Consider the following 26,910-nt stretch of genomic DNA (forward strand, 5'->3'; position numbering starts at 1 on the left):
TACCTAAGGGCTAGGATTACAGGTGTATGCTGCCATGCCCAGGTAAGTGCTGGGACTGAACCAATGGCCTTGTGCACGCTGAGGTGAGCACTCTAGAACCGGTTACACCCAAACCTTCTGTGTATATTGTATGTATGTGTTTGTGCACATGCATGTGTGCACACGCACACTTGTGTGGAGGCCAGAAGTCAACTTCAGGTTGCTTTCCGCCTTCTATTTTTAGACAGTCTCTCACGGAACCCGCTGCCAGGATCCACCTGCTTCCATTCCCTGAGCCTTTGACAAGCCCCCACCCCGTCCTGGGGTCACAGAGGCATGACCACACCAGAGTGCTCAGGTCCACTTTTGAGCAAAAGGCACTTGACCCACTGAGCCATTTCCTTGGCCCCTCCCTTCCCGTGTCTTTTCAAAACTGGCTTTCACATGTTCAAAGAGTTCAGGTGTCCAAGCACAACTGGAAACAGAAAGCAACCAGTTATGAACTGCAGATATAACCACGAGGAATGACAAACACAGGCCTCCTACGTGCACAGACACACACACACACACACACAGACACCGCCATTATCAGCCCATACCTAAACCACTGAGTCCTTCACTTAACACTCCGCTTATAAACCCTATACGGTAACAGCATTCAAGCCTGGACAATCGGGGACAGTGGGCAAACACTGACACCCAGAGGCCGGGACCAGGAAGTTCCCAGTCTTCCTCACTTCCCAGCATCTTTCTCGGATACCCACAAGCTCAGAGACTCACACCATCTTCAGCTTCGAGGCGTTCCAGACAACTAACTAGACAGAAATAGTCACCATGGGAAATCTTTAGGACGTTATCGTAATAGAAGTCGTGAGGGGTTTTGTTATTTTTTCTTCCTTTGAGACAAGATCTCACTATGTAGCCCTGGTTGGCCTGGAGCTTGCTATGTAGACCAGGATAGCCTTCAACTCACACAGATCTGACTGCCTCTGAGTCTTCACATACTGTAATTAAGAGGTGAGCTGCCATGACCATTGGTAAACAAAAGATCTAGGGCCAGTTTCTGTAAGTATTCTCAACACTTTTTATCTGCAGTCTCTGATCTATAATAGCCGCTGTAAATATGAAAGAATGGGAAACCCCAGGCTAGAAGGTGAGTCCTCTGTATCAATCACGGCCACACGGTCAGGTACAGACGCAGATGAAGTAGCAGAAGAACACCAACGAGCCGAGGTCTGCCGCTCCAATGGAGCTGGGAGCGTGTGTGACTCACCTCCGCACAGACGGGATGGATCCCAATGGTGCTGTCCAGCTGCTGCTTGGTCATCCCACACTTGAGCGCAGCTGCGAAGCCCTGCGTCACTTCCCCAGCGTTTGGACCCAGCACATGAAAGCCCACGACACGTTCCTAAGATAGAAAGTGACAGGGTTGAGCTGGTCGCCCTTCTCTCCCACAGCCTTTAACCCCAGCGCTCAGGAGGCAGAGGCAGGCGGATCTCTGTGAGTTCGAGACCAGCCTGGTCTACAAGAGCTAGTTCCAGGACAGGCTCCAAAGCTACAGAGAAACCCTGTCTCAAAAAACAAAACAAAACAAAACAAAAAAAGAAAAGAAACAGGTAAAGGTCCCTCTGCTGCCAGTCCTGCTAATATGTTCTACACCAGACCACTGGAGGCTTGGGGTGTGGCTAAGGAACACCCATGTGCTGTAGTCTTAAAGACATTCAAAACATACCAGGTTTGTATATTCTTATGCAGGAAACACGACAATACAATCAGGCTTTGGTTTGTGCGGTGCCGGATGAACCCAGAGCTGTTAGCATGCTATCATGGAGCTACAAATCCCGTCCTTTCAAAAAACAACATGGAAAGTAACAGGCTCCATTTCCTGAGGGTGACTCCTAATTAAGTCACAAAGCACTGTGTAAAGTTTATATATGTGCAGACACACAAGCAAATACTCAGCAGTCATGGGAGACTCCCACTCCAGACAGGGTGTGAAGGAATCTAGTGAAAGTATGCCAGCAGGGAGTGACGCCCACTAGCACGATTGCTACACGGGCTGGAACCCAAGAGCCCTGCCATTAGCTACGGAAACGACTGGACTCAGCTTCCTCATCCACGGAATGGGCAGGAGCAGGTATCATCACTATCCCTGGCGTGCTAACCAATCAGCACGCATGAACACAGACCCCGAGGTGCACAGGCACGTGCTCAGGAAATGGAGCTGTGGTAGACTGCAGGCGTGATGCTGATCCCTTACTCAGCGGGACGCTGGTGCTCACTGGGCTGTGTAAATTCTCAACAGTTCACAGTAGAACATTAAGTGCAGATCAAAGCCAGGGCCACTCAGTCACTGAGAACTCAGGTGACACAAAGATACCTCATGCTTGAACAGAACTTATGTCCACGAGACGGCATAAGTTCATCAGGGGTTACTCCAGAGTGTTCATTTGCTAATCGACTTTTGCATCCAAGGCAATGCCCTCAAACTCTGGGTTCTGAAAAAATTCTGTAACTCTCTCATCCACAACAGTAGTTTTCAAACAGAGTGTGTGCCTTCGTTACAGGCAAACCCCAAGATGACTTTTCTAATAATCTAAACAAGTTCCCCAGGTGTGCAGCACAGGGTCTGTTTTATTCATGTGTTCCCTCACTCCAGTGTGCTCTGAGTGTCCATGGTGGGGGGAGGGCCGAGACCCTGGCCTCAAGTGACACATCTCCTGGTCAAAACTGAGCAGTGTCAAAAGCTAAACATCACCATGAGATCATCACCACAATTCACTGTCTCTAAGGTCACAGGTCATCACTACACTGACGCTGTCTCTAAGGTCACAGGTCGTCACTGCACCGACGCTGTCCCTAAGGTCACAGGTCATCACTGCACTGCACTGACGCCGTCTCTAAGGTCACAGGTCGTCACTGCACTGCACTGACGCCGTCCCTGAGGTCACAGGTCACCACTGCACTGCGCTGACGCCGTCCCTGAGGTCACAGGTCACCACTGCACTTACGTTGTCTTTAAGATTACAGATTATCTTTGCGTAGCACTTGTTGTTGTCTCGGGAAGGAACCGTCCACTCCAGTGGCCAAAAGAAACTGTGGTAAACCTGGGGAGACACAAGGACAGTTTGCACGCGGTACCTTCAGTAGGCTGCTGTCAAACCCTGGGTGTGGAGCTGCTTCAGTAATTAGAGCTGTTAAACAAAATAGTTCATAAAATAAATGTGACTCTGCCAAAAGGGAAGTAACTTGAAATTCTGCCATCAAAGCCCCTTGACTAATCTTGCTTATTTCAACATGACTTGTCAACCTTAAGTAATATGACAAAAAGACCAAGAAAATGAAGAAAGAAGTCATGTGATTACTGTCTTACACCTTTAATCCCAGAGCTTGGGAAGCAGAAGCAGCTGGATCTCTGTGAGTTCGAGGCCAGACTGGCCTACTCAGGGAGTTCTAAGTATTAATGTCCTCCGCCCCCCAAAAAAAAGAAAAGGAAAAAAAAAGGAAAGAATACGAAGTGGTTCTCAACCTGTGGATCTTGAACCCTTTGGAGGTCAAATGACCCTTTCACAGAGGTGACCTACAACCATGGAAAACAGATATTTGTGTTTCAATTCATAACACTAGCAACGTTATAGTTATGAAGTAGCAATAAAAAGAATTTTATAGCTGGGGATCACCACCCCATGAGGAACCATAAAGCAGGGTGGCAGCGTCAGGAGGTGGAGAGCCACTGGGGGAGTCTCAACTGTAAATGAACGTTTGTGCAGGCCTGTGTGCCCAGGAGGAAGCCAGAGGAGGAAGCCGCCAGGAACCCTGTCATGGCTCCGCCTTACTCCCTTGACCCTGGAGCGCACCGCTGTTTGGAGACGCTAGTGACCAGCTTCTTCCTGCCTGCCCCCCACCAATGTGGGGTTTATGTGAGGGCTGGGGTTTGAGCTCTGATGCTTGTACAGAAACATCTTACATTATTTAGATCCAAAACTTTTTTTGATAGACAACCTATCCTCAAATAATAATCAGAAATGGACAGTGGGTTCTGGGCATGTTCACAGATGCCCAGCAGTATGAGTGGCACTGGTGGTCCCCCAGAGGACCAGGGTTCAAATCCCAGCCTCTACCTGGCAGCTCACAACCCCCTGTAACTCTCGTTCCAAGGGATCCGATGCCTTCCAGCCTCCAAGGGCACACACGTGGTGAGAGACATATGCAGGCTGAACACCCACATGTGGAACAAAAAATAAATCTTTAAAAATTAAAGAAATAATAAACATGCTCACTAATCTATTTATAATTGTAGCTTTCTGTACATTTGAAACCACGTTGAATGTTTGAAGCAAGTAACATGAGAAGGGAAGGAAAACTCACTTCAATGTTTTCTTCCCCGAATTTCTCGATCGCTTTCTCTTCAGGCAGGCCACAGCAGCCATACTCCAGAGGAGTAAAGACGGTTGTTGGGACGTTTTCATAGTCACACTGTTTCAAATGGAGAAAAAAAAACGGAAGTAAGATGACGTGGGGGCCCTCTGTGTATGTGTTGCTTTTATTGGTTAATGAATGAGGAAACTGCTTTGGGCCTATAGCAGGGCAGAACAGAGGGAGGCAGGGAAAATTAAATTGAATGTTGGGAGAAAGAAGGCAGAGTCAGGGAGATGCCATGTAGGGGAAGCGAGCTGCCAGCTGGAACCTTGCTGGTAGGCCACAAGCATCATGGTAAAATGTAAATAAAGGAAAATGTAAGAGCGAGCTAGCAACACGCTTAAGTGACTGGCCAAGCAGTGATTTAATTAATACAGTTTCTGAGTGGTTATTTCTGGAGTCTGGACAGCCAGGAACAAACAAGAGGCCTCCTCCAACAGTAAGAGGCAAAATAACAACAGAAAACATTGTCTTGGTGGGTGACGGCACAAAACTCACCTTGACAGTGGAGCCTCCATACAGCCTCTGAGCCAGCAGCCTCCCCGCCTGGATGGCCACGGGTGTCAGCTCCAGCTTTCCCTCCAGAATGTCACCAATAGCATAGATGTACGGCACATTGGTCTGCTCTTCATCCGTGACAGGTATCTTTCCAGTCCTGCACCCACCAACAGCCACCATCAGAGAAGTAAAACCACGTCCCCTTTCTCCCCAGAACACGGCTCTAGCTACTAAAAATAAACCCGTGCACGGAATCAAAGTGAAGATCCTGGCCACTGCTTTAAAAATCAAATATGGAAAACATTTTAAAGCACAAAACCAAACACCCTTTACCATGGTGCTCAAGACTGAGGGCGGCCCCAGCCACCCACTGTTGGGTGCGGCTGGAAGAGCTCTCAAAGCTAGAAGTGAACTGGGCAAAGCAAGGGCAGAGCGGAGCAATGGGCAGCCGCGCCACGCTTGCCACCTTACTTCTCATTGATCTTCACGCCCACGGTCTCTAAGCCAATGGTTCTCGTACAAGAATCTCTTCCTACTGCCAGCAACACCTGAAAAAAAAAAAAATAAACTATTATCAAAGCCTGCTCCACAAACCATTTACCCCAGACCCAGAAAACACATTTCATTAATGAAATTCAAGAGTGTAAGTAAATTAAAACCTTTTGTTTTTAGTTTTGAATAGACAGGGTGAACGTCCCCAGCAGGCCTTAAAAGAAAGGGAGGCGCTGCCTTAATTAAGACACATTTAAAATGAAGAGCACAGGCCATGGCTCAATTATATCCTAAGTGACAGTCAGGGGAGACAAAAAGGGAAGACCATGGACAGGAAGTCTACTCATGAATAACTCCTGCCTATCTGTGGCCATTTGACATGCAGCATATTGAGTTACTGAGGGGATGGTTAAAGCCATCCTTGGGTCGAAATAGATCCTACTATCAGAATCATTGAGATGCCTTAGAATGGGCAAAGATAGGGGCGTTTTAGAAAGAGGAGAGACAGCTGGGCGGTGGTGGCGCACGCCTTTAATCCCAGCGCTCGGGAGGCAGAGGCAGGAGGATCTCTGTGAGTTTGAGGCCAGCCTGGTCTACAGAGTGGGTTCCGGGACAGACTCCAAAGTTACAGAGAAAAGCTGTCTCAAAAAACAAAAAAATAAACACACACACACACACAAAGAGGAGAGTCATTTGAAACACACAACAGACACCCAAGGACGCCGCCAGACCTGGGCCCAAGCCTTACTGTGTTAAATTCGTCTTCAATGGTCTCTTCGCTGGTGGTGGACTTGGCAGTTACCCTGAGTCGGCCTGGAGTCCCTGCTTCAATTTGTTCAACCTATAAGAGGAATCAATTTTGCTCTTAGAGACACAAACAAGGGGAACAACTGTTTCCTCCTTTGCTACCTGCTCCGTCCAGTGAAGCAGAACTCAGCCCGGGAGGGCCTTTACACCCATCGCCCTCGCCTAGCAGCATCGGGATGAGCATCTTTTATTTACCTCCTGCTTTCAGGCTAACAGAACACTGTTTACTTGACAGGCTTTTTCTCAGATAATTCTTAAACAGAGAAATGCAGAGAACAACATGAGAAAGAGGAAAACAGAAGGCGCTGTGCGCTCCCTGTCTCCAGGTTCGTCATCACTCAGAGCCTCTGCCGCACAGCATCCCTTCTGACTACCGGTGCTCCCTCAGCTTTCTCTGACAAACAGTGAAGTGTGAGTTAGGATTTAACTGACACGGAGAACGTGTTAAAAATCACAGTGGAGAAGATGTGTGGAAGGAGACGTTCCGCAGTTGTTATGGATACAGGGAAGGAGTAAGAAGGCCCCTGCATCAGCAGGAGCACGAACATCCCCAGCCTTCTGTACATAGACATTCACAGCAACCCACTGACAGGATCAGGGCATCAGACACCACTGAACAGTGCACCGGCTCCCAAAGGACCCACAACCTCTCAAACCAACACGACTCAGGAAGACGCTACAGCCTACTGTACACGGATGTTCATGACAACCTGCTGGTAGGCTCAGGACATCAGACGCCACTGGACAGTCCACCGGCTCTCCAAAGAAGCCTCTTGGGCACTGACACTATTCAGGAAGATGCTACATTGCAGAAAAGCAAATCCTTCCCACCATTACAACACAATTGTCTCCTAATCACAGCCTGAATGCAAATGTAAGTGCCACACGTGTTCCCTAAAGTCAGCTAGACTGATAGGTCTCATCCTTCCTGATGCTGAGACCCTTTAATACAGTTCCTCATGTTGTAGTGACCCCTACCATAAAATTATTTTTGTTGCTAAACCTTAGCTGTAAGTTTGCTACTGTTATGAACTGTAATACAAATATCTGTTTTCCAATGGTCTTAGGTGACTCCTAGGACCCTTAGATGAAAAGGTCACCCAAAGCTCAGCTTGCATGGTAGGCTGCACAGGGGCCTTGAACTCTATGCCGCGCTGTGCTCTAGCTCCTTAGACACATTAGCTAGCACCACCCTCACAGGAAATACGGAGACGATGCCATTATCCTCAATTTCCAGAAGAAACTAATCTCGGAGAGGTTAAGTAATTCTCCCTAAGTTGTACGAGAACAAACTGACAGAGTATTTGACAAGTGAGTCTGGTCTTCAAATGCATATCTTGCCAAAAGTAATTGATTTAGTCAAACAAAGTCAATTCACTGAGAGAAAAACAACCCACCTAACATCCCTAAACTTTACCAAAACCAAACCCCTTTCACTGGCACCAGAGGGACCGCTAGTGTGAGACGCTAAGTGATGGGCTTGTCCTTGCAGTGTGTGTTAGAGACGGAACCCAGACTGAGCCTTCTGCTCTTAGGCTGCTCTTACCACTGAGCTGCGTCACAGCCCAACTTTACCATTCCTCTGTGGTAATGGCAACAAAGTCACAGACATTGCGAGGTGCATTCAGGAACCTTTGAAGCAAAGATTAAATGGAGTGGGAGGTGGCAGCCCAAGGACCGCCTTGGTGTAGTGTGCAGGTGTGTGCACATAGGGCTCTAGTGATGTAACAGTGTCTAGTGTGCAGGTGTGTGCACTCAGAGCTCTAGTGATGTAACAGTGTCTAGTGTGTAGGTGTGTGCACGCAGAGCCCTAGTGATGTAACTGTCTAGTGTGCAGGTGTGTGCACGCAGAGCCCTAGTGATGTAACAGTGTCTAGTGTGCAGGTGTGTGCACGCAGAGTTCTGGAGGTGTAAACAGTGTCTAGTGTGCAGGTGTGTGCACACAGAGCCCTAGTGATGTAACAGTGTCTAGCGTGCAGGTGTGTGCACGCAGAGCTCTGGAGGTGTAAACAGTGTCTAGCGTGCAGGTGTGTGCACGCACAAACAGTACCACGTATGGCAGACCAGGGTCAGCAACGTAAGTGAGTGCTGGTGTGTAAAGACGGGGTCACTGGTGTGCAAAGACGGGGTCACTGGTGAGCAAAGACGGGGTCACTGGTGTGTAAAGACGGGGTCACTGGTGTGCAAAGACGGGGTCACTGGTGTGCAAAGACGGGGTCACTGGTGTGCAAAGACGGGGTCACTGGTGTGTAAAGACGGGGTCACTGGTGTGTAAAGACCAACGGTACCGAGGCGGCAGTCAAGCACACGCTCGTGCACTGACACAGACACAGCACTCCTAATGGTTTATAGCATTCTAAGGTCTGCTTCTACCACCAATCCTGCCTGCCTCTGCCCAGGAATATAAGACTTACTTTAATCGGAACGAACTGTCTTATGAACTTGATGCCATGCTCTTCCATGTGTTCTCCAATTTTGTTGGCCATGTCCTGGTCAAATCCTCGAAGGAGAATGGACCGCACCATCACAGTGACATCTAAGCCGATACCAGCGAGAAATCCTGCACATTCCAGAGCAACATAGGACGCTCCGACCACTAGGGTCTTCCCCGGGCAGTAAGGCAGGGAGAAAAGATCGTCACTGAAAAGGTAAGGGGAACAAAGAGGAGAAAGAGGAAAATGTTCAGATATGGATGATAATACAAGTGTTTTCCACTTCCCCGAGAATTAGAACTTCTGGTAAGACACTATACATACAATGTGAGAAAATTCTAAAAGGTCTTACATACTATTCTTTGTGGGAAATACCCAGCCGGCTTTCAAATATGGCAGTGGCTAAATACAGTCAGTAGCGTAACTTCTGGTATGAGATCCCACCGCTATTTTGCACCGACTGGAAACATTACCCACGTGCAAACCCACACCACTGATTACGACTCAGTTTCATTTCTGGGTGGGTTTTACTTCTTACCCAGAACTCCCAGTATCAAGAATGAGAGGAAGAGCAGAAGAAAACTTCGAAAATCTAACCTTTATAATATAAAATATGATAAAATTTTAACTCAACAAAAATTTTGTAGTACACAACAGATAAGAGATCATAAAATCAAAACACTCGAGAGGCAGAAGCAAGTGGATCTCTGCGTTCGAGGCTAGCATGACCTACAGATTGAATTTCAGGTCAGCCAGGGCTACGCAGTGAGACCTTTTCTTGAAAAAACAGATGGGGGTTAAGGGGAAGAAGGATCAAAAAATCATGGTAATAAAATGAGGTTTTAAAAAAAAAATCTTAAACCAGGTGTGAAAGTACAAACTTTTAATCCCAGCCCTTGGGAGACAGAGACAGGAGGATCTCTTGAGTTTGAGGCTAGACTGGTCTTTATAGAAGGACCTTGTCTAAAACAAACAAGGGTGGGGGAAGAGGACGAAAAGAAAGCCAAAATGACATATGAAGACAGCTGGGTAAGGAGTGCACAGTTGTAATCCCAGTACCCGGGAGGCAGAAGCAGGAGGATCACGGAGTCAGGGTGGTCCTCAGCTATGTGCCGAGTCTGAGGCTTGCCTGGACTACACTACTCCCTGCCTTTACCACTCCCCAGCCCACCACTACCCAATGCTTAGTTGTTGGCCACGCTGGCACATTCCTGTAGTCTCAGCTTCTCGGGATGCTGAGGCAGGAAGATTGCTGGAGCCCAGGAATTCAAGGTCAGCCCAGGCGACACAGAGAATCCCTAATTCTAAGAAAAAAAATAGGAACGGAGCCTGCGAGGGTCTGAGCGTTTGGGCACCCAAACACCAAGACTCCTGCTAAATTCATCAAGTGTGCTGGTGTAAAGGGGTTTTTAATAGATGGTTAGGTCATAAAGGTTCAGCTCCCAGGAACGGGTCGGAGCCTATAAAGAACCCCACAGAGAGGTCATCACCTTCTTCACCACACAAGGACACCTCAGGAAGGTGCCGTCTATGAAGTAGGAACTCAGTCGGGAGTCACTGCCAGTGCCTCAGGCTTACTTTCCCAGCCTTCAGAACCGTGGGGCTTGTTCCTAAAGGCCCCGTTAGTCTCTGTGGTACAGCAGACAGCAGCAGCTCGGGAGGCTGATCTTTTCAGTTTGTACTTCCCTAGTGCTAACAAGGACATGATCCTTGCTTTGCAAAAAAACAAACCTACATACGTGACCACACTTATTTTACAAAATGTTCCTGAATGCCCACCTGGTTTTCAGATACATACACATTAATTTCAGTTGCCAAGAGAAGTGCACATCTATCTACTTATGTGGCCAGTGTAATGGGCTAACTGCAGGCCAGGAGGACCAACGCTTGCAGTGTGTAACTTTTAGGATGTTGTCAGTCCCTTGTTTCTCCCAATCTCCAAGGCCAAAACAAGGCAAAGGATTCTTTCCTGTCCAAGACTGAGCAAGCAGGGAACCAGTGAGCCTGCTCTCCCACCTGCTGATGCAGTATTCCTTGTCTCCAGGGATGCCCAGGTAGCGCGGCCTTTCACCCGTGGCGATGAGAAACCGCTCGGCTGAATACACTTTTTCTTTTCCTTTGTTGTTAGTTGCCTGCAAAGGAAGCCATGTCAGTTCCAGGACAGGACTGTCCCTTAGAACCTCACAGTTTGTAAGGGCACTTGACCTTGTCCCCTCAGTCCTCATAATGTCAGCGAGCGGCATGAAAGGCTGAGCAGTACATTCAGGAAATCTGGCCCAGGACCTCGACACTCCACCAGCCCCACAGAAGGGCCCTGAACTGTGACAGCAAAGTAGCTAGACGGGACAACCTGGGTCACATGGCCTTGACCTGGACACTTTGATCTCTTTAAAAAACATATTAGAAGGGATTTTTTTCCTGCTAACACCAATGAAAACTGTTTTGAAAGAACTGGGAAAGAATACAGGATGTAGCTTTACAATCACCTTAATCCTATGTGGACCAATGAATTTCCCGTAAGCATTCTCATAGACGACCTTCTTCTCCCGGAGAGCTACTCGGTAGCCCCAGTTCAGCGAGCCGATGTGGTTCTGCACCGACTCTGTCATCTTCTCCCAGTCGTGCTTGACTGCGGAGGAAGAGAGGGACATTGAGTTTCCCAGGCACTTTCAACCCAGAAGAACAAGTTCTCCGGGAGCACGAAAGCCTCTTTCCCACGTTCAGGATCCAAAACCACAACACAGATTCTTTTATTTTTCATCGAGGTGTGAAGAGATAGTTTACTTTGGATTATAAACACTGACTGGTGGGGAATACGGTGGCATTAAGGCTTAGGACCGCATCTGAAACAAACTCGAAGGCACTGCTGTAGGCAGGTGTGGGGTTACTACACTGGTGACACACACGCTCGTGTGCGCAAGCTGTGGCACCACGGGCCTATGACACACACACACTCATGTGGGCACGCTGTGGCACCACGGGCCTGTGACACACACGCTCGTGTGCGCATGCTGTGGCACCACGGGCATGTGACACACACACACTCATGTGGGCACGCTGTGACACCACGGGCCTGTGACACACACACTAGTGTGGGCACGCTATGACACCACGGGCCTGTGACACACACACTAGTGTGGGCACACTATGGCACCATGGGCCGGTCCTGATTTTGGTCAATGATATTTTACTGAAATACAGCCAAATTCATTTGCATGTCATCTCAAACTATTTCCAAGTATGAAAAGAGAGCTGAGTGGCGCCCACTGAAACTATATACATGTCAAGGCCCCCGACATCTCGAACATTTGCTTTATCTGCCAGTTTCCTGATCCCTTGTTCAGAGAACTTGAAATCCCAGTCCCCAAATCCCTACCTGAAAAAAAATAAACGCTTCCATTCCATACTTAATCCTTTAAGTCAAGACATGAAATACGCTATTTCAATTTTTGTGTGTGCCCTGTTTCCTTCAAGAGCCTGCACCAGCACTAACGAGGGCAGCTGAGCTACCTAGTGCGTCCCAGGCCGGCCTGGGCTACAGAGTACGCCTCTAATACCAGCACTCAGGAAACAGACAGAGGCAGGCAGATAGATCTGTGTGTTCGAGGCTAGTAGGGTCTACAGAATGAGTCTCCAGACAGCCAGGGCTACCCAGAGAAACCTGATCTCAAAAACTCCAACCACCACCAACAAAATCAACCTCTGGTCGCTGGTTAATGACTTCAAGGAAACTGGGCACACAAAACACACTCAGGAGACAGAGAAGACAATACTTAGAGAGGCTGTGTTTTAAGAAGAAACAATTATGAAAAAAAGGCCTCTCTTACGAAAAGGAAGAATGTCTACAACACACTAGTCAACACACTAGTCAATCAGCCTGGTCACCGAGTGCGTGGTGAGGCCAGGCCTATGAGACATAAGTCTGCTTCTTCCACTGGAAAGACGAACAGCTGGCCTGTGGCTTCTACAGAGAACAAACCACAGACACACAACCCACACAGCATGCAGTGTTAGAACCAGGGCCAACTTTACAAGGTCAGTCCATCCTAGGGGCTCTGGCATCAACAGAACTAGATACTTGGGGGGCGGGAGTGCTGTCAGGAGCGGAAAGGCCTGCCTGGCCTCTGTTCACAAGAACAGAACCCGCTGTCCACCAGGAGGGAGAGGACAGAACAAACCTTGCCCCCGATGCCGATCATCTAACTTTGGAACTAACGATGTTTTAGCAACCTTTGTACCTCTGTGGGTTGAACTGACCTTTTTTCTTGTTTTGTTTTTGTTTTTCACCATTGCATTTTAAGTAAACCTAGTAGACAATGGGCTTGTCACAATGCTAGCAAGTGACAGGGGCAAGCCCCAAACCCAGGGAAGTCACATGATGTAGGGTAGGGACACAGCTGTCACTTAATGCCCAGAACGCAATGAACTCAGTACAACTAAGTTCTCTCCACAGCTGCGAGAGGCAGTCACAGCGCCCCAAGCTCAGAGCTTGTATGTAGGATGCATAGCTCCGGGGCCAACCCAGGCCAACACGGGCTCCGAGCAGAACCCATCTCAGACCACAGCACAAAAGCCCGTCTTGTCGCCCCTACCTGTGTCCTCGACTTTCCATCCATAGTTGCGGGAGTCCTTCAGGGCCTGCCCTAACAGAGCCGCCTGGTGCATCAGCTTCTTTGGGATGCAGCCCACGTTCACACATGTTCCCCCGAGACCTGCAACAACAGGGAGCGCAAAGTCAGTTCACAGCCGGCTTCAGCGCCCTCAGAGAAGCCAAAGGCTATTAGGATCTAGTGAGACGTGACCATCATTATTATTACTGCTTAGTGTTGTCAACACTGTAAGTTTGCTCCCAAGCCCCATCGTGGGTCTAAGGCCATAGAGTCCATGTACAGAGCACAGTAGTCACCCTGAAACAAAAAAGGCGGATTTCCACATCGCTCTAACTTCCAGATCCAAATGGTGAGAGTCACACGAACCTACACACAGAAATGAAGAGGCTCTTATACTAGGCTAGGTGCTCTTATACATGGCTAGGTGCAGGTCTGAAGCATGTATAAAATTTGCTGTCTACGTGAATGTTTGAGGAATCAGCCTGGAGTTTTCACTGATTTTAAAGAACTACGTTAGAACTCCTCTCTCCCAAACAGCCTTTTCAAAGCTTCAAGAACACTGGGATCACCCTTTTCTATCAGAATGGCACGCAGGCAGGGAGGGGGTGGCTCTGGAGCTCACAGTTCACAGGCATGTCCTCTGAGGAGAATGCCACCACAGTGTCGCCGAGATGGCCAAACTCCACGGGTCAGTGCCCCGTGGCGTGTTCAACACTAATCATTTACTGAACGGATGTGTTAACAGACTGAGAGGCCCCGTATCTGCCACTTATCACTGCTAAAGCAAGGACCCATGTATAACCTCCATAAATGCACCAATCACTTCTCTTGCCTCAAGCTCCTCGAAGGAGCCACTATCTAGCCGTTATCTGCCTTCACGGTCCAAAGTCCTCAACCTGGCCTAGAAAGTTCCGGACAGTTGGACCCGCCTTTCTTTCCACTTCTACTTTTTGTCATGTCTAGCTCCTACTACCCCGCTACACCCACAAAGGACTCTAACTGCCTGAGACCTGAGTCCACTCTGAGAAGGCTAGCAAATACTGCCTGAAGTTCTGCCTCAGCTTTTAGAGCACCTACCCATTTCTAACAGGGATTCTTCTCGTGGGCACTTATTTAGAGACCCCGCCTCACTCACCCCACAGCGCACTACGCTCTCCTCCACCCACGAGTCCCCTCTTTTAGCTCTGCTCACCGCCAACAGTACAGGGCTCACTTTTGTTTCCCGCTGAAGTTCAAGTCCACAGGGACAAGAACCTCTTCTACAGCGAGTTCGCCTCTGCGCCCCCATGCTCCTGCCTGACAAGAACGGACAGCTGTCAACGAAGGAGCAACCAGTATGTGATTCACCAGGATGCAGAACGGCCACAGCCGTCTCCCTCGGGTATCTGAACGCAGGAGATGGATTTAGCAGATACCAGCCTGCTCCTGATGTGGGAGGTTCCTGGGATTACCTCACTAGCTGTCCACGGCAGCACCTTAGAGGGTGTAACCACCTTCATCTTTCAGAGATCCTGCTGGAAGATGACAGCCCCGAGGGCCGTCACACGGGCATTTCCTGTACCTCAAGCCAGGCCCAGAGCCTCACACTTAAAAAGCTTCCAAGCCCACTGTGTAATGGATCAGGTCCTGTCTACCCCCTTAGTCAGCTTGTGGTCAGGGTTCCTGCTCAACATAAATCTGCAGCATTTAGCTGGGTCCCTCATTAGGTTCTCGTGGAAGCGCTGGTTTTTAGGAGTCAACGCATTCCCGCCAGGGGACAGGACCTGCTTCTAGCAAACTACATGTACGGTGTCTCTGAAGCTCACCCCATCGAGTTCCGAGAGGAGTTGGTGTGACAAAATCCAAGACCAGCACCTTCTTGTCAAATTTGGCTGCCTCCTGGGGAACAAAATGATGAAAACGAGTTAACGACAGAAAGGAAATGGGGCGGGTTTTATTACGCTCTAAAACACAACCGATCAGACTGATGTGTGGGAATCTTACACACTGCTGACTAGTGCCAAAGATTACACAGACCACAGCTGGGCAACTGTCAGAAACCGTGAGCGGGCTTGGCCGGCTCCTGCGTGACTCCTCCAAATGTTAACAGAGCACAAATCTGAAACTCTATTCTTCCACTTCCAAACAAGTGGCAAACACCTGATAAGGCAGGTTAACTGGGAGCCCAAGGCGTCTGCCTCACCCTGCACCCTGAAAGTAAAATACGTTTCAGCCACTTCTATCTAAGCCAGAGTATTGGATGGGGCTTTTGTTTTGTTTTTCTGAAACTGTCTTGTAGAGACTATTTTTCCCCCACAGAGCAAGCATGGTTTCCTGGTCACTGGACTCGCAAAAGTTTACTGGAGAGCAAGGACTGAGGCTGTGGGTCCTTCAGACACGCCACTGCCATCACCACCGAACAAGAGGCCAGGTGCTACTGCTGAGTCCCCTTTACCAAAGCCATGCTCCACCCCAGATACCAGCCTGCTCCTGATGTGGGAGGTTCCTGGCATTACCTCACTGGCTGTCCACGGCAGCACCTTAGAGGGTGTAACCACCTTCATCTTTCAGAGATCCTGCTGGAAGATGACAGCCCTGAGGGCCGTCACACGGGCATTTCCTGTACCTCAAGCCAGGCCCAGAGCCTCACACTTAAGCAACTTTCCTATCAACAGATCCTTTTTCCAGGTGGGCCCTGGGCTGACTGACTGTTCTCAAATTGCCCCAAATACAACGGAGGCAAATCTGTCCTAATTAAGTTTAAGAACACTGTTTGGTGAAGATTAATTATAGAGAAATCATCAAAGTGAAAAAAATTATCAAATTTTTTTTAAAAAAACAATGTATATAACTTCAAGCCATTCCCATACACCTTTACTATCCTTGAAAAAAAAAGCAAGCAAATTCAGAATGAAACAAAGTGTGCCTTAACTCAGGGGGCTCTAACTTTTTACCTGAAGATCCAACATTTCAGTCTGGAAAGTGACTTACAAAGTGGTCCCTCTATATGTCTTGCCTAAGCTAACGGGAGACACACAGCCTGTATGGAGCACTGTCGGCCAGGGTGGGAGCACTGTACCCTGAACATCACCCAGACGCCATAGCACAGAGGGCCTTGCCTTAGCTGCGGCCAGGCCTCCGGAGCCTCCTCCAATGATGATGAGGTCAAAGTCGTAGGACTCGGGGGGATCTTCAGAGTCATTCATGGTTGGCAGCTTCTCAAGTTGGGCTTTTTGACAGGTCTGCAGGAAAACAACAGAAACAAGAAGAATTTAACTGAGAAGCAGCCATGTCCAAAAAGCTTTGGAAATCTTTCAAGAAAAGCAAAGGTCATTTCCAAGGAGAAAATGCCGACTACAGCAGCTGCACCTGGAAGCATCCAGCCTTCCTGCGAACCAGCGCCCTCCCCTTCGCCGGCTATCCACTGACAGCCCATCCAAAAGGGCTAACACCTAAACGAAGTTAGATTAACACTCACCTCCAGAATTTAGTGTTTTACAAGCATGTATTAATTATGCACGATGGTTTACACTGTGATATTTTCATACAGATAGCCCCAAGATTTATTTTTCTTACCTGGTTATATGCATTTATTTATTTGTGGGGGGTGGGAGCCTGCTGCAGCGCAGCTGTGGAAATCAGAGGAGTCTGTTCATCAGCTCCGTGGCAGCCCCTTACCTGCTGAGCCTTCTCACCAGCCCTTCCTAGAGTTTTTAAACTAGGACTTAAATTAGGTTTCGCTCACTTTGGGGAAAACGAGACACGGAAACAAACTTCTGCCGATTCCCCCAATCGCCCAGCGTGAGACTGTTAGACGCAAACGCCCAGCATGTTCTTACTGGGGCCAGCAGTCTGGTCTAGCAGTCACCTTCACTTTCTCACAAAAACACAATCAGTGGGTTACGGTCTCAGGCCAAGAAGAGAGTCTTAAATTGTGAACACAAACTTTAACACAGCGATTGTAAAGTTAGCCGAGATTTAAGACTTTACTACACCAGTGTGGCCGAGACACAAAAATCTAAAATCTCAGAAAGATCACCAACCAGTACTTTTCTACGTGGAAGTTCAAAGCGTCTCTCCCTCTACAGGGTGTCTGACCGGCTGGGGGACTTTGTTTTCTGAGACAATGCTGCCCTACGCAGCTCTGGGTCTCCTGACTGCCACCTAAGTGCGGGGATTAAAGGCGTGCGCTGCCGCAGCTCAGCTTCCAGCCCTCGGTCTTACGCATGTGTTCTACCGCCCAGTGCTGTAGGACATTTTACACAGGCATGCCTAACGTTCCGGTCAGTTTTGTTTCAGCGCTGGCACGCATCAGACTTTAAAATCGGGTATGAAGGCAGCATGTTAAATACCTTTTCTTCTATTATAGTCTGTACTGTTTTAGCAATACATTCGCTATTACCTCAGAGTAAAACCCTGGGCTAATGAGGCTAATAACTAAAAAGTCAGAAAGTATAATAAAAATATTTCTTAATCCAGTTTACCCTTAGTAACTAAAAAGCCCCAGACTTACCAGCCCAGACTGCGTGTTTTTCTCCTGCCTACCATCAGGTGTAGAGGGTGGAGGGCAGGGACGGGGGTCAGCAGAACCAGGCGTCTGAGATGTGGAGGGGGGTGCCGGGGAGGAACATATAGGAGGACGCACAGCCCCACGAGTGCCCCTCCATAGCACATGGGGTGCACGCAGTGGCTGGGGGACTGGAGGGAGGAAACCCGGAAACCAGCAACAGTTGGGGCAAGCCTGTGCCACCCAGACAGTCCGCACATAGGGGCTAGCTCGAGGTCTCCCCCGACAAGCTGGGCAGCACCACCAGCACTCATCAGCTGGCATGATGACCAGGACTTCTCCGTCAAAGCAGAGCACTGTGGGGGAAGGGAAAGAAGCTCGTAAATCAGCCCCTCAGATCAAACAGGGTCAGATAAGCAGCGTGACTCCTTCCTCTGGGACACCAAAAGCAGTATCGATTGGCTTTAAATGTAAACAAAACAGATATTCTTAACAAACAACCCTTATGGGGCTGAGGCATGACCAGTGTCCTGTTCCTAAAGAGTCTGGTTCCTAGACACCAGCTTTCACACACACACACACACACACACACACACACACACACACACACACACACACACAAATCTTTTAAATGGAGGGGCATTTATGGTTCTGGTTAAAAACACTGGCTGCTCTTCCAGAGGACCTAGGTTCAATTCCCAGCACCCACATGGCAGCTCACAATTGTCTGTAACTCGAGAGGCACCAGACACACAGGTGGTGCGCAGACAGACACACACCACACTCACAAAACAAAAACAAAATAGTAACTGGTAGCTCTTGTGTGCACTTTTGTTCAACTGGTGAACAAAAGACAGGCTCCAAAATAACACTCTCCAAAATAACTTGTTCCTCTTCTGGAACCAGTGTTCAGTGCAAAAGGCACAAGAACACGCACACAGTACAGAGGTCAGCGCTCAGAAAAGCTCATGATTTCAAAGCACAGGGAATAAGAAAACTAAAATGTCCAGATCAACATTCCAACTTTAACTCAACGGACGAATATCCCTCCTCTGTGGAACATGAGTTCGACCTGAAGATACCGGTCTAACTGAATGGATGCTTGTTTCCGTGTAGCAGTGCACAGCCCACCTACACACCAGTATTGTAAATGGGATAGGAACATCTGAACTCTTCTTTCTTTCCCCCCTTTTGGCTTTTTTGAGACAAGATTTCTCTGTGTGACAGCCCTGGCTGTCCTGGAACTCGTTCTGTAGACCAGGCTGACCTCGAACTCACCGAGCTCTGCCTGCTATCACGCTGAGCCTGAACCCATTCATAAGAGACCGATGTCAGCAAGCAGAGGCAGATCTATCCTAAAGTAGACTGAAAAAACTGGAAGCCAAAGACCTCCAATGGGGAACTATAAGTTACCACGAATGCGCCTGTCTCTAAACCATTCTGCTAACAGAATCACAGTTATGGGCTGACGTCACAACTAGGTTAAGCATTTGTTCTTTGTGAAAAGGCTATCATAGAAATCTTGAACTTCGGTGACCTCAATGGACAACAAGGGAATCACATTTGAAACTCCATAAGTAAAAAAATTGACTTAAAAAATAACTATCATCATCTCAAATTCATTTTAACAGCATGTTCTTAGGGAAGACAGGTACACACCCCAACCTTTTGCACTACACCTAAGCAGACCAGGCTAGAAGAAATGCATCCTGAAAGGCCATGCACTCCCTCTTCCTGGTTTCTGTGATGGCCCCCATGGACTCAGGGGAATGGCATTACTAAGAGGTGTGGCCTTGCTGAAGGAAGTGGGTCACTGGGGGCTGGCTTCAAGGTCTCCACCGCTGGAGCCAGGCCCAGGGTGGCATTCTCTTCCTGCTACCTGCCAATCCGGACACAGGGCTCTCAGGTCCTTCTCCAGCACCATGTCTGCCTGCTGTGCCATGCTTCCTGCCATGACAATAACGGACTGAACCTCTGAGCTGTAAGCCAGCTCTGATTAAATGCTTTCCTTTGTAAGAGTTGCTAGGGTCATGGTGTCTCTTCTCAGCAACAGAAATCCCACCTAAAGCAGTTTAAAGTGAGTGTTCTTTACCAAAAATCTAATGGATTTTACAATTCAAGTTTTAAATCAAACGATATCAACCAGCTTTTTTTTTTTAAGTGTGTGAAGAAGCCTGACTCTGTAAGGTGTAACGGGAGAGACGTGAACAACTGGAGCATTCAGGAGACCTAGGACTGAACACTACATTTTCATTTTAACCCTACTTAAAATTAAACTGGCTTTCATTCAGTTCCAGCTAAATGGTGTCCCACTCAAAATGTAATCAATGAGAACAGCTCCCCAAGATAGGAACCAGGCTGCCAAGGTCCTGATTTTAGTCTAGCCAAACCCGCTTTGGACACCCAGCTGCCAAGACTGCTACGGTCGTACTGTCTAAGGCTTCTGGGTATTTGGTGATGTGTCACATCAGCAGAAGGAAACCGGCATCCCCAGGACGCTGTCAATCACGCTCTGCCGCTCTTCTCCAGCAACCCGAGCAGCGCCTGGCACAGTGGGCACCTGCCAGGCGCTGAGTCAGTTAGCAGCGTACACATGACAGTCCTGGCAATGGAGTCCCCAGAGCAAAGGTAAGGAAGTTCAAAAGCATGAGACCCAAAGTGAATGTCAACACAGAAACAGGCAGCGCCGCGCAATGTGCTGGGTGTCCACAGTGAGAAAGGCACTGTGCTGGGCGTGCTTTGTGCACATTAAATCCCACCAGATCCACGCCAGATGTCACCTAAGATATGACAGGCTACGGCATTAAACCTGCCCAAGCAATCAACAGTCACCTGCCACCAAGCTCAACTTAAGTTTAATCCCTGGCACCCACATAACAGAAAGAGAACCAGCTCCCAAAGGTTGTCCTCTGACTTCCAAATGACCATGTGCATCAAATAAATTAACTAATTACTTTAAAAGGTTTTTAAAAAAAAATATGGAGGAAACTTGCCCAGTCAGTAAAACTGCTTGCTGGACAAACCGTCATGATGCCCGAGTTCAATCCCCAGATCACATACATGAAAAGAAACCATTTTCAAAAGCTGCCCTTTCGTGGTGGCGTGTGTCTTTAATCTCAGCACTCGGGAGGTGGGGCAGGTGGAGCTCTGTGAGTCTGAGGTCAGCCTGGTCTGCAGAGTGAGACCCCGTCTCAAAAAAATCAAAATAAATAAATAGAAAATAAGAAGAGGCTGTCCTCCGACTTCACACATACAAGCATTACAAGCATGTGCACACACATACAAGCATGTGCACACACGCACACACACACACCACTCAAACACATCTTTCTTTCATCTCTTATTTTCCCAATACATCATACCTAGTAACTATATTTAACCCCATACATTTTTCTAATTTAACCCTGTGTGTATGTGCCCCACACGCACCTGGTGCCAGAGTTCAAACAAAACCCACACAATCTCTCCTTAGAGTCAGCCCCTTCTAATGAACCTTGACAAGCAGATTTGCGATTCGGTTCATTTCTGTAACTGAATTCATCTCCTATTGCTCAATGCTCTTTCTAAGGTCGCTGGTTTAATCCGAAATAATGCAACGAACTGCAACATCTCAACTAGCGAATGCACAAGCCAGAGGCCAAGTTCATCTATGCAGAAACACCAGCCTGCCCGCTGATCAGAAAAGTAAGCTCTCCCCAAGCCTCTTTATTTTCTGGCGTGTTTTTAAGCCGTCTCTACATGTCAGAACACAGCCAGGCAAAGGCATTCAACAGAGCAGTCGGCTGTGTAAGGAACTGAGTCACATCTTGTAACCCAGCAGCATCTTCTCTTCCCACAGCAGACGGCCAGAAACCCCGGGGCTCTGGCTGAGACACCCCAGGATGAGGACCAGCAAGACCAAACGACGCTGACCTTCACCTCGAAGGGTGACCAGTGCTGGAAAGTGAGCACTTCAGGTCTGAAAAGGGGGAGAGAGCTGTTACAGGAAGCGGTCTCTTTTCATTCCCAAGGGGTTTTCTCCTCAGTTCTCTCTACATTACCGGTGTGATGGAAAGAACTTTCTCCACACCAAGATCCCATCCCCCCTCTCAAGCTTGGTATCATCTAGACTTTGCATCTCCCTCCCCTGACTACCTCAGACCCAGGAGGAAAATTTTCTGTTACCATTAAGCATAACAAAAACACCACTAACCACACCAGTGGCAAAATCTTCCACCATCAAAAACTTACATTCATAAAAAGGTAAGAAATAGCTCAGGCCATGTCTGCTGCCTCTTCTGGAACTATTTTAATAACCCCGATTTTCTACACTGACCACCAAACAACACACACACACACACACACACACACAGAGAGACACCGTTGGTGCTGAGGACAGAAGCTAAGGCAGCACTCATGCTAAGAAAGCACTCGACCAGTGAACTACATCCCCAGTTGTCCTGAGATTTACATTCTTCAAGACAAGGTTTCTCTGTGAAGCTTTGGAACCTGTCCTGGAACTCACTCGGTAGAACAGGCTGGCTTTAAACTCATAAAGATCCACCTGCCTCTGCCTCCCAAGTGCTGTGATTAAAGGCGTGCGCCACCACCACCTGGCCCATAATTTACAGTCTTAAAACTGCTAAGCACCAAAGAAATAAAGAAAAATCATGCAATATCCAGAGTCCTGCTTCCTCTGATGGCATCTTCCAGAAGCAAAAGGCTATACTGCCAGCAGGACTCCTCGAATCAGCACCTGGCTCCATCCAACTTAGGCCCACAAGAAACCGGGTGTTTGTGGCACAAGCCCTAGGGGTGGATGGAGAATTCACAAACCTTGCTATTCAGGCCCCAGATACAGAGCAAAACTCTTCAGATGTTTTTAATATTTATGTGCATGAGTGCGCTACTTGTATGGTAGCGCCTGCATGACAAAGACCGCCAGGAGGACACCGGATCCCATTACACGGGATTATGAGCACCATGTGATTGTGGGAATTAAACTAATGTCCTCTGGAAGAGCAGTCGGTGCTCCTAACCACTGAGCCACCTTTCCAGCATCCCCTCCACTTTTTAATCAGGGTTAATTGGGACGTGTACCCCAAGTTGTTACATGTTGGACCAGTGCTGATCCTGAAGGACACTGTAGAAATCAGAATGGTGAGATTGGCCAAAGATAAAGCCACTGGGTGTGATGAAAATATCGTCTACCTCTGAGAAGACTGGAGCAGCCGCTACGATTCCTGCCCAGCCTAGCACTCGAGCAGAAAGGTTTTCTATGAATCTGCAAGTCCTCTCCAGACCCACACATTCCACCTTGTTGCCTTACCCAGAATGCCTTCTCGAAGGGCAAGGAGGTAGAGGTGCACACGGGTAATCCCAGCAGCTGGGAGGCAGGTGCAGGTGGATCTCTGTGAGCACCAGGACAGGCAGATCTACAAAGTGAGACCCTGTCTCAAAACAACAAAAACAAAACTCCCAGAATGCCTTGGTTGCTTGAGTCTAACAGCATGCATGCCTATGCATGAATGCGCGCGCGCGCACACACACACACACACCACATTTTCTTATTAAGTTCATTCAGAAAAGAAACTGGAATATGGCGATCTACTTTCTGAAAGGAAGCACATCACCTATGTTTTTCAGGCTCAACACTGCCCAACCACTGACTCACACTGATTTTTTTTCTGGTCTTTTTTTCTCACCCTTTCCTCCCCCCCCCCCCCCCCCCCCCCCCCCCCCCCCCGCTTGATAAAAAGCCCCCTCCGGCCCCCCTTATAGGACCCTGGGTTCACCAGGACAGAGAAAGCAGTTCAGTATGAGGGAGACCCAGTTTTTGTTTTTAGCACTAAGGCTAATACCTTCCAAGAAATTCAAGAGCTTACTAAAAGTATCGTGTGGATTTGAAAAACTTCCCGTAAGATTACAGTCTTCTAAATTATCAAGAAAAATACACTGCACAGTAGGCAATTTACTTGTTCTTGAAAATAGTTTACTAGGGCATAGGCTTTTGTTCAGGTTCTATTTTGAGAGCGTCAATACAAGATGGAGTCACGCACTACAAACAAAAATCTTTAATATGGGTTTTTGATCATGGCCTCTGAAATTTCAAAAGTGGAGACAATATTTTTCCAGTCCTGTAAACTCAAAGATATAACTCCTTGCTTCCTGCCAAAAGAGCAGAAGTCACTTTCTTCCTCCCCCTGGCTGACGTTAGTGGGCTCCAGGATGGGCAGCCTGTCTTGGTCAAGCCGGATTCTCGCGAAGCCATCCCGGATGATAAAAGACACGTAGAAGATGTTCTCCACGGTGCGAGAGAACGAGTTCGGGTCGATCACAAACTCGAAGTAGGACACCGGAGTATCGGGGTACTTTTGAAAGTAGGTTTGCAGCAACCCCAAGATTCTTTCTACTTCCTTTTCTGTCGTCTCCTGGTTGGCATGCACGTCCAGCTTCCTCAACTTCGTAGGCATATCTCCATTCTCTTCCATTTTGCAAGCTCTCTTGTGGTGTTCAAGCCGGGGCTTTCGTGCGGAACATTCTGCCTTAAACGAGCCAAAAACGAAGTGGAACGTTTCGGCCCGCAGCATCCAGGACGCCGCCTCCTTCTGCACCATCCCCCAGAAGGAGAGCGCTATGCTGTCGTCGCAGTCGCTCAACTCCTCGCGCTGGTCCTCCACCCAGTTCAGACCCACAAAGACCAGCAGCAAGTCACAGAACGCGACGTGATTAAAAAAGCTCATGTCAGAGTTTAACTGCTTTGCTTTCTCTTTACCCAGATCAGAAGCCAGAACCAGGAACTGGGCGTCGAGGGCCGCCTCTCTGGTTCTGCTCACGCCATCGAAGAGCACGTTGGCTTCCTCCAGGGCCTCGGTCAGCGAGTCGCTGGCTGTGTTCACGATGTCCTCGCGGTTCTGCTGCACACTGTAGATGAGCTGCCGGTACTGCCTGCGGATGCTGCGGCACTTCTCTCGGTCCACCGCCAGCTCCAGGAGGTCCGGGTGCACGCTCAGGTCGTCGGAGCAGCAGTCCTGGCCCTCCTCCTCCTCCTCCTCCTCCTCCTTCTTCAGCACCTCCTCCTCCCCCTGCTTCACCAGGTGCCGCCAAGCCTGGCTTCCGACTTGCTCCTCTCCTTTCTCTTTGCCTCCAATCAGGGAACGGTCTCCTTTAGACATGTTGGTGGCCACGCAGGTTAACAGCTCTCCCTCCGAGGGCTACCAACGGTGACCACTGCGGCGATGGATCGTTGGAGCGGCAGCCAGCCGGTGCGCATGCGGCCCCGCCCCCAGCCCACCCCGTGACCACACCCCCAGCTCCGGCCGCAACCCCGGCCTTCTTTTTAAGCTATGCTAATTCAAGCACCACTGGGTGAGGACTTTTGTGTCACACAAAAGCAATCTCCCAGGCGGCTCCACTCAAGGGTGGAAGGGCAGTGGGCAGGATTACGGAAAGGCGCTGATTGTCTGGAAGCCTGCCAAAGGCTAGAGAAAGGCTTTTATGCTCTATGAGGTGGTTAACCTGAATCCTGGAAGACGGAGATCTGCGAAGATTTTAAACCGTATCCGGGTTGTCATCCACCGGGTGAATTGCCTGCTTCGGAAAACCCACACACCAGCTCATCGAAGACCCATTGGGCAGTTAAAGGGGCTCAGGTTATCAGGACATAGAGGGGTAACAACCTAAGGAGCACTGTGTTCCTAAAGGCCACAGGCTCTTGCCCACTTAACACCACAGAAAGCTTGACTGGGGACGTACACTGGGTCAGGCCCAGAGTCCAGAGTCTGGGATAAGCAACTGTTAGACACCCCCTTTTATTGTTTACCTAAACCTTGGGGAGGGGGCAGGGAGACAGGTAGGACAAGCAAGATACTTTGTAATGAAGAGGAAAATAGCATCTATACCTGTACTAAATTATTCCAAAGTGCAATGATTTCTTTTATCCAGGAGCAACTCAGAAACACTCGGGTTGGGTGCAGTGACACAAACCTTTAATGTAGCACCACCACCACCACCACCCCGTGGCAAAGGCAGACAACTCTCTGGGTTCAGGACCACCCTGAACACCTTAACCACAGGGTAAGTTCTAGGACAGCCAGGGCTACACAGAGAAACGCTGTCTTGGAAAACCCAAGGACAAACTTTTCCTTAAATTAGAAAAAAGTGCTATTTTGTATGTAAGAGCATTGTGCTACATGTGTGTATGTGCACCATTGACATTACTGGTGCCTGAGTAGGTCAGAAGAGGACTCGAACCCTGTGCTTCCCAGGGAATAAGCGCTAACTTCTAGCCCTACGAGTTCAATCAGCCTGTGAGACCTTGTCTCAAAAAAACACAGGAAGGTGGGCTAGAAAAATCACTAGCATATACAAAACATACTTCCTTGGAGCTGGAGGGATGTCTCGGGGTTTGAGAGCCCTCCCAGCACCCACATGGGGTCACTCACAACCACGGCCGGGAACTCCAGCTCCTACCCTCTCTTCCAGCCTGTCCTGGCACATGTGTGTGTCAGGTGGACTGTGTGTCAGGTGGACTGCGTGGCTTGATATGACCACTTCCGCTTGACAAAGTTCCCGCACTTCAACACTGCGGACCAAACTCTCCAGCACCGTACCTTCATTTTTAATGGGGTCCTTGTGCCCTTTCTTTTGGGAAATTCGGGTGCATGTTGGTGAAAGAAAAGAATATATACCACGCAGTCTCTTTAAACAAAATATTCCTTTGGAAAAAAAAATCCCTGTCACTCCCTCCCTCTCGTTACACCAGGAGTAGGGAAGTTAAAGATTTGCTAACTGGGCACTCAGGTCCCAGAGAGAAAAACACACCATCAAGAGAAAGAACAGGTCCAGACCCAGAGCCTAAGGCCGCTTAGGTAAGGGTGCAGTTGGTAAGTACAGAACGGTGCCCACGATTAGGGGCTTACGGGATGAGTGGCGGGATCTGGTCTGCCCTCCTGGGGAGCAGATTCCATTAAGAAGTTAGACTGGTTTGATGCCCCTCTGCCACACATGGGAGTACACACTGGTGGCATCAGAAGGGTAAGATGTGAGGACCGTCCCTTTGGGGGAACAGCCTGCAATGAGGAAACGACAGGACGCCCTCTGAAGAATGGAAAATGCTCTTATTGGTTTGTTTCTCAGGGGTCAGACTCCTTCACCCACAGACTCCACACCTTCTCTGTGGGACCTGAACCCCGCTGGAGCTGGACTC

At 48.7% G+C, this 26,910-nt stretch overlaps 2 protein-coding genes across 4 annotated transcripts in view; both read right to left on the reverse strand.

Moving 5' to 3' along the window:
• The window catches only part of Txnrd1 (thioredoxin reductase 1), a 39,552-nt gene that overhangs the window by 5,150 nt on the left and 7,492 nt on the right, over positions 1 to 26,910 (reverse strand). Inside the window, exons 3-15 of one of the 3 annotated variants that reach the window (XM_038314445.2) lie at positions 18,038 to 18,079; positions 16,336 to 16,458; positions 15,043 to 15,115; positions 13,220 to 13,339; positions 11,114 to 11,256; positions 10,644 to 10,759; positions 8,610 to 8,835; positions 6,137 to 6,229; positions 5,368 to 5,444; positions 4,897 to 5,053; positions 4,348 to 4,455; positions 2,991 to 3,086; positions 1,253 to 1,387 (exon numbers count right to left, since the gene is read on the reverse strand). In XM_038314445.2, the coding sequence (XP_038170373.1) occupies positions 1,253 to 1,387; positions 2,991 to 3,086; positions 4,348 to 4,455; positions 4,897 to 5,053; positions 5,368 to 5,444; positions 6,137 to 6,229; positions 8,610 to 8,835; positions 10,644 to 10,759; positions 11,114 to 11,256; positions 13,220 to 13,339; positions 15,043 to 15,115; positions 16,336 to 16,422 (1,431 nt within the window). In that variant the 5' untranslated portion in view covers positions 16,423 to 16,458; positions 18,038 to 18,079. Of the gene's footprint in view, positions 1 to 1,252; positions 1,388 to 2,990; positions 3,087 to 4,347; positions 4,456 to 4,896; positions 5,054 to 5,367; positions 5,445 to 6,136; positions 6,230 to 8,609; positions 8,836 to 10,643; positions 10,760 to 11,113; positions 11,257 to 13,219; positions 13,340 to 15,042; positions 15,116 to 16,335; positions 16,459 to 17,729; positions 18,080 to 26,910 lie in introns of those variants that run through there. The other 2 variants (XM_038314444.2, XM_038314446.2) reach the window with 2 other exon arrangements.
• On the reverse strand, positions 23,673 to 24,963 carry Eid3 (EP300 interacting inhibitor of differentiation 3). Its single transcript, XM_038314447.1, has one exon. It carries the CDS (start codon positions 24,875 to 24,877, stop codon positions 23,777 to 23,779), a length of 1,101 nt encoding a protein of 366 aa, XP_038170375.1. The 5' UTR covers positions 24,878 to 24,963; the 3' UTR covers positions 23,673 to 23,776.

Source organism: Arvicola amphibius, chromosome 17, assembly GCF_903992535.2.
Source record: "Arvicola amphibius chromosome 17, mArvAmp1.2, whole genome shotgun sequence".
In the NCBI taxonomy this organism is placed as follows: Eukaryota; Metazoa; Chordata; class Mammalia; order Rodentia; family Cricetidae; genus Arvicola; species Arvicola amphibius.